Below are 7,441 nucleotides of genomic sequence, written 5' to 3'. Positions count from 1 at the left end.
CGACCGGTTCCACACCGCCGCAGCAGCCGTTCCCGTCCGCCGGCGGCAAGCGGCTGGGGAAGGAGGAGGCCGGCGACGAGGAGGAGAAGGAGGCGGAGGACCCGATTGTTTTTTTTAAGAAAAACTAGGGACCCGATTGCATTTTTAGCCCGCTTATGTGTGGGGTCGGGCAGTCAGATTCGCGTTTAACCCAGGCAAAGCGAGCAGTTTTCACATTTGGTAGTTTTTTGTCACGGATTAATAAAAAAGTGGTAGTTTTCAGGATAAAATCGTAAAGTGGTAGTTTTCTGTCACGTTTCCGCGAATTGTGATAGTTTTTTGGTTAAATACTCTCCCTCGGCCCTCGCGGCCGAAGGTCTCCTTAATTTCCTCCTGCTCCGCGCTTTCACGGACTGACGGGCGTGGGTGTTGTGTGGCTAATGCAGAGGCGCTGGGGGGATGGTGTGACCAGGTACGTCCGCACTACTGCATGCTGCTGCTCTTCTTCTTGTTCGTAGAGCCCGGTGCTTGATGCTCTGCTTATTAATGGCGGCGGGTTCCTGATTTGGGGGTGATGCTGCAGGGCCCGGTGGGCTCGCTGGAGGATACGCTGTTCCAAAGTTGCAGCTTGTTCGCGTCCGTGGCACGCATCGCGAGCGGCGCGGCGTCAGGTTTCGGTGGAGGATTGCTCGCTCTCTGGTTTGCGACAGGACAAGGTGAATCCTTTGTCGATCTACAAGTAATCGATTGCTTGATTCGTTGTGGCCGTACCAAATGAGAACCAATCACCAGAAGTTTTTAATGCTGGACACAGTTACTTTGCGAGATACTGTACAAATTTGTGTTAAATTCTGAATGAAGGTAGCACTACCTCTTGTTCGATTTAGTTCAAAAGAAAAACTGCATGTAAGAATGTCTTAGCAAACATACACGTTAAGAGATATCTATACCTGTTTTGATACAAATTTACCGATGTCATGGATATGTACAGGGTCTTTGCTGTTATACTCTGCATGTAGAAATGATAGAGTGAGCTTTTATTATACCTGCAGAATGAAAAGAGTCAACTTCTATAAAATTGCGATATTATGGAAATAATTTTCAAGCAAAGCCCAAAAGGTATTAGTTTCACGCCACCAAATTGAATATTTTCTAGTACAATGCGAAGCTAGAGAAGTTTGATTGTATTTGTAAGCACCAAGATATGCCGCCTATTTAGGAACTGGGGTACCATATAGTTGTTATGCTTGTTAGCCTATGCTCCCACTCATTTAGTAAGCTATTCAGAACAGAATACCACCTCAATCGAACGGCTATTTCAATTCAGGAAAAATGAAACAAACATCCTTGAGTGCACAAGTGTTGAACAGAGTAAAGCTACACAACTATGATTGTTGGTATCATACATGCAGATGCTTACTTATACTCTTTTGTGCAGTTCAGAAATTGCTTGGGGTTCCACGTCCTCCTGGAATACTGATGTTGGGCTACGGTTGCGGTAAACCTAAAGGCTTTTAACCTGCCACTGGCCCCTGTAAATTAATATTCATAGTGACGTCTGTAAAAGCATTTTATGTTATATATGCACTAACAAGTACTTAGAACCTTTCAAATTTTGGGTTTTAACTGAACCTGCTAGTATGTTCCAGCTTCTAGTTTGTGCCATAAAACATGATCTGGACATGAACATGGACTCAACCTCAGAAATCATTTCATGGTTGACTCTTTCTTTATACGTTGTCGATGAAGCAAAGTTTTGTCTTTTGCACTGGAAGTGCTAATTCGATGAAGCTATATTTCAGGTTGTTTTTCCTTGTACATGAAGATGCAGTATTATGACCTCCAGAAGGAATTTGCTGCAATCCTTTTGGAGCATGGAGAAGAACACACGAAGAGGGAGCTAGCTAAAATGTACAGTTTGTGAGCTAATGACGCTTTACGTCTTTTTCCTCAATATCTGACTCGGCTGTTTCAACTAACAATTTGATCCATTCACAGAATACTCAATAACCATAGCGCTGACAAATCACTGGTTGAAGTTCTGAAGAGGCACTATGTAGCTGATCATCTGTTGAGTGATGAGCATCAAGAGAAGCAACTTTTCAGGTGGCGCCAACGCCATTCGTATGTGGACAGCGCTTTTATGGAAAGGTTGGAGGAGGAACTTATAGAAGTGGTGAAGAAGAAAGTTATAGAAAGGTTGGAGAAGTCTGAAGCAAACAACGCCGATGCTGAGGCCGAATCAAGTGCAAACGTTGTAAGTTTAGTTTGATTTGCAGCTTGTTAGATAGAAACAATACCCCTTAACATCGGTAGTACTACAAGAGGTCGAATAGCCAAATTAACCAACAGTAACTCAGTAAGTGCCTGCTTCTATGTTCACGTTTGCAGGGATTATTTGAGGAGGATCCACTGGCTTGTGTGCTTGGCACTCCAGACAGCAACAGGAAGATGAACATGTTGCACACAGGCACTGTCCTGATGAGACGGGAGCTGCTCATCGAAGAAGTTACTGGCAGCATCGTCTCCAACATCCTGAAAACTGCTGCATTATGATGAAATTGCTGCATTATGATGAAGCCTTGTCGGCGTCATGGAGAAAACTACACTTAAAACTTTCAGGTGTGCGTGCAACTTTACTTGGCATAGTTGCAGGTTGCGTTATGCGTGCGCGCACGCAATTCAACAAATGGACACGCGTTAGATTCTGTCGAAATTCACAGCATGCTCACGCAGAACTGTGGGCTCGTTTGCTGGATGTGCTTGCTAATGAACACATTTCTCGTTCCGCCGATGAGGTGTGGTGTACTTGACAAGGCAATCATCAGTACACTGCTAAATCTTTTTATGATGCGATGATATTTATATTGGTAATTGACACTCACACGCAGTTTCTGTGGAGATTGTCTATTCCTTTGAAGAACAAAGTGTTAGTTTGGCACGTGATCCAAGACAGAGTTCCGACCAGATGTTTCTGGTGATGGCAAATTCCCTTTACGTGGAGTGATTGAGCAGTGATCACCTATTTTTTCCAGTGTTTCATAGTTTTTTCTCCTAGTGTGACATTAGAGACGTGATGGGTCAGGTGAATATGTGGAGGGAGTTCCTGATCTGGGTGGTGCGAGCAAATGAGAGGAGATTCGGGCTACTGCCCTGTTCTGGGGTCTTTGAGGAGGATCCCCCCCCCCCCCCCCCGCGCGTTCTGTTTGATTCGTTTTTATTTTCAAAAAGGGGGGGCTTCCCGGTCTCTGCATCAGAACGATGCATACGGCTAACTTTATTAAAAAGTTCAACAAAGGTCTTAAAGTCTTAAAGACAGTAGAGAAAAGCTCACAGAGAGCCAAAAACAAGTAGTCATAAAGCTACAACCGGCTGGCATAAGAAAGATAGGAAAACTAATTGCCTATCCTATTATATGACTGCCATCCAAACCGGTTGAAAATATCCCGTGTTACCATCTCCCACCGGATAGATCCAGTAACCAAACGCTCCCTGGCCTCCGTCGGAGTGAGTAGCGACTACATACAGATCAACGCAGTGGCTCGAAAGATAACCTGCAAAAAATGAATATTTGTTGTTCTGTTAAAAATCAAATCATTTCTGCAGTTCCAGGCTGCCCATAATAAAGCACATACTCCTGCGCGAATGTGTCTCGCTGTTTCGGCCTCTATCCCGTTAAGGCACGTTCCAAATAACGTGCTGACAGAATTCGGGGGAGTAATATTAAAGGCTATGTGCACCATCCGCCATAGCACTGTTTGATTCATAGAAGTGGAATCTTTAGGAATTCTTTTTTAAAGGATTGCATTCACTATGTTTTTGAGGAAATTTCCACTCGAACCTCTTATTACAATTTCCTTGTCTTATGTGTGATGTCGAACATTCACTGGGCAAGTTTCTGTAATTTCCAATCCAATCCTGTAGGATTCAAGAGGACCAGACACTCTTATCTGTTTTTTTTTCATTCATGTGTTTTGAGAATTTTGTGAATCAAAGAGGCCCTTATTAGACACCCCGCCGAAGCTCTTCGCAACTTTTTTTTCTGTCTTTTCGCAACGATATGTTATTTACCTTCTTCTTTAGCAAAACGTGGCCGCTTTAGAGCATCTCCAACCGGACCTCTCAAACCCGCCTAATACGCCCAGGCGGTCCGCCCGGTCACTGCCCGGTCATGATTTTTTGACCCCAGACGGGCCTCTCAAACGGCCCTCAAACGCCAAGCTGCCCAGGCTGACCGGCACCCCTCATATCCAGCCCAAATATAGGCGGATATGGGGGTGCCCGGGCGCACCCGGGCACGCCCGCCATGTCGGACCGACGAAGGGGTCCCAGCCGGAAACGCACTTAAACCTGGCGGTCCCAAGCTCGTCCCCTCCGTCGGACCGGTGGCGCCGCGTGGCGCAGCTCCGACGGGCCGCGTAGTGCATTGCCCGGCTATTTAAGTCGACCGGCGCCACCGAAATCCTACCATCCATCGTCATTTTCCTCCCCCTGTCCGCCGCCACTGCCACTTTCCACTCCACCCGCGCCTAGTAGCCATGCCCCCACGCCGTCGCCACTACACGATCGAGCACCGTCTCTTCCTCCTTGAGCAGGTCCGGATCCGGAGGGAAGCGGGGCTACCTCTGCAACCAAAGGAGGATTTCGAGGAGGAGGAGGAGGTGAAGGAGGAAGAGAAGGAGTAGGTGGACGAGGAAGATGAGGAGGAGCAGGAGCCGCCACTGGACGTGGGGGAGGAGGAGGCGCGGCCGCTGGACGTGGGGGAGGAGGAAGCGCCGGCGATGCAGGAGGACGTGGATGTGTGGCCGGAGCAGCACGCCATCATGAACTCAATCCGCTCGGAGTCGACTGCGGAGGCCAGGCGTCTCCGTCGGCAGCAGATGGAGGCGGCGCGAGCTGCGGCGCACGTGGCTCAGGCTCCGGCCCCGGCGGCGCAGGCTCCTGCTCTGGCGACTCCAGCCCCAGCGCTGGCGCAGGTGACTCAGGCCATCTCCGACGACGACGAAATATGAGTAGTATAGAACATAGTACGTAGCAATATATTGTGGGTGATTTTGTATGGATTTAGGGAATAAATATGAGAACGTTGAATGTGGAGAAGTAAATATGAGGCGTGCCCGGTCAGTGCCCGCGGATGCGCTGAGAGGCCAGATTTGCAAAGTCCCGCTGTAGATGCTCCTACCTCATAGACATCGTGAGCTGTGAGGACTCATAGAAAGCATGAGCTTCCTCGCCAAAAAAAAATCCCTGGGCATCAGAGCAGCGTTTATCTGAAAAATTGCCAAAAAAGCCTTTTTATCTGAAAAGAAATAGATAAATTACAAAGCGGAGTCTAAATCCGACACAATGGGATTGCTACCTGAGCCCGTAGCCTACTTTACCTCCTCCATAGGCTGCTGGTCGATCGGTCGAGCAGATCTACGAGGCAATTTGTAGACATATAGATGGAATCTCCATGAGAACCTCGCCAACCTCTCCAGTCTCCACCGCTCCACGGATCACGTCTTCATCGTCGCGCCGTCTCAACGAGACCACGCCGCCCACCACCGCCATGACGCCTGAGCGATCACCGGTTCCACCCTCGCCCAAACGACGCCGTCACGATCCTAGGTCAACCGCCGCGGCCGCAGCCAGCAGCACAGAGATCCCATCGACTGCCGGCGCCGTCCCGTTATCAGACGAGATCATCTTCGACATCCTCACCAGAGTGCCGGTGAGGTCGGCGTGCCGATTCCGATGCGTCTCCAGCGAGTGGTGCGCGCTCATCTCCGGCCCGGACTTCGCCGCCGCGCACGGGTCCCGCGCTCACGCCGAGCCCCTCGTTTGGGTTTACTCCTTCCGAGGCAAGGGCACCGAACTGCGGCTGGTGGGCATGAACGGCGGTGTTGTGCGTGTGATCAGGGACGGAGGTGGAACCAGGAAGCTCAGCGGTGGCGTCCTCATCTGCGTTGCTAATGATTTTTTCGGCACACGCGTGGTTGAGCCGGCCATGGGAGACGTGCTCGTGACCTGCCCGGGGCTCAACATGCTGCCTGAACCGCTGGGCATGGGTAGGGACATTCGGAGGATACCCAAGGTCGCCTTCGGCATGGGACGCGCTGTCCCGTCCGGTGAGTACAAGTTAGTCCATCTCACAGACATAGACGACGTGAGATGCGAGGTCCTCACCGTAAAAGGCGACATCGGGTGGAAGCGTGCGCCGTCGCCCCCGGCCCATGTCACGTGCTCCTCGACCTGTGTCGCTGTTGTGAATGGCATCCTGCACGTCTTCGGGTCACGCGAGGGAGACAGCTGGGATGTACATTGCTTTGACCTCGAGAGCGAGAGGTGGAAGACGACGATCCAAGGCCCACGGATAGAAGGTGGCTACAACTTGTCGACGGATATCCGTATGGTTGAGCACAAGGGTACCCTTTGTGTGGTTCAGTCGTCGTCGAAGACTCAGCTCACCGACGTATGGCTTCTGACCGATCCAAATAAGGGCATTTGGGACAAGGCGTATGCAATCCCTATGGATCCACACACCCAACACTACACCCCTCTAGGGATGACACATGACGGTGAAAGGCTGCTCTTTCAGTGCTCTTTTAATCATAAACCAGCACAAGCCGTGCGAATCTACGATCCTTGCACCAACGCATGGACGGATGTCACGGAGACATCAAGTAATTTTGCTTGCAAAATTGGTCTTCGCAATCTTCGTTTAGGTAGTTTTATCTCGGCCAAGACCTAGATGCCGACATGTATGACCAAATTATCTCTTCCCCTTTAAGGTATACCAAATTATCTCTTCCCCTTTAAGGTCTTATAGAATAACCAGCACAGTGGCCAGTGCACGTGCAACTTCTTAAAATGCCCTTATGTTATTGTATGAATACACTTCTAATCTGTTGTTCAAATTATAGAAAATCCTTTGTTTTTCATTTTTGGCACATTATGCATGTTCTGGTTGTTGTAATGAAAAACATCAAATTGTTAATGTATGGATTGAAATGAATTTTTAAAATGTAAAACTTAAAAATAACATTTTAGCATCCTATTTTTAATCTATGCTCGTCCCCGAGCATGTAGGATGATAGAAAAAAAAGATGATTTATATATGTGAATGCTACTTGTCAAGAACTTCATCCTCTGATGTATTACCTTTGGTGAACCTAAAACAAGAGTAGAGATACGTGGCAATGGTCTCTATTCTAACATTCTTAAACTATCTCAATGCATACAAAAGGAGTTCCCACTATTCTTTGATAATCAAATGTATTTAGTCAGTATTCCATTGCCAATGGTTTAGAAAGAATGTCAATATTTATCGGAAACATAGTAATGACCTTCATGGCAAAGAATATTTTACATGACAATCACTTAAATGCCAACCCTAGATACAAGACCAATACAATCACATGTTGTTTTTCTGCGCTACTCAATCAATCAAACAACTTAATATAGAATGTGAGCACAAGTC

General features: G+C 48.1%; 1 protein-coding gene across 1 annotated transcript; it reads left to right on the top strand.

The window, feature by feature from the left end:
• On the top strand, positions 1-2,799 carry LOC123141219 (uncharacterized). Its single transcript, XM_044560419.1, has 6 exons — positions 1-451; positions 563-695; positions 1,418-1,477; positions 1,782-1,890; positions 1,978-2,236; positions 2,371-2,799. Exons 3-6 carry the CDS (start codon positions 1,459-1,461, stop codon positions 2,533-2,535), a joined length of 552 nt encoding a protein of 183 aa, XP_044416354.1. The 5' UTR covers positions 1-451; positions 563-695; positions 1,418-1,458; the 3' UTR covers positions 2,536-2,799.
• The last annotated feature ends 4,642 nt before the right edge of the window (positions 2,800-7,441 follow it).

Source organism: Triticum aestivum, chromosome 6D, assembly GCF_018294505.1.
Source record: "Triticum aestivum cultivar Chinese Spring chromosome 6D, IWGSC CS RefSeq v2.1, whole genome shotgun sequence".
Classification (NCBI taxonomy): domain Eukaryota; kingdom Viridiplantae; phylum Streptophyta; class Magnoliopsida; order Poales; family Poaceae; genus Triticum; species Triticum aestivum.
This window is presented reverse-complemented; position numbering and strand designations above follow the sequence as displayed.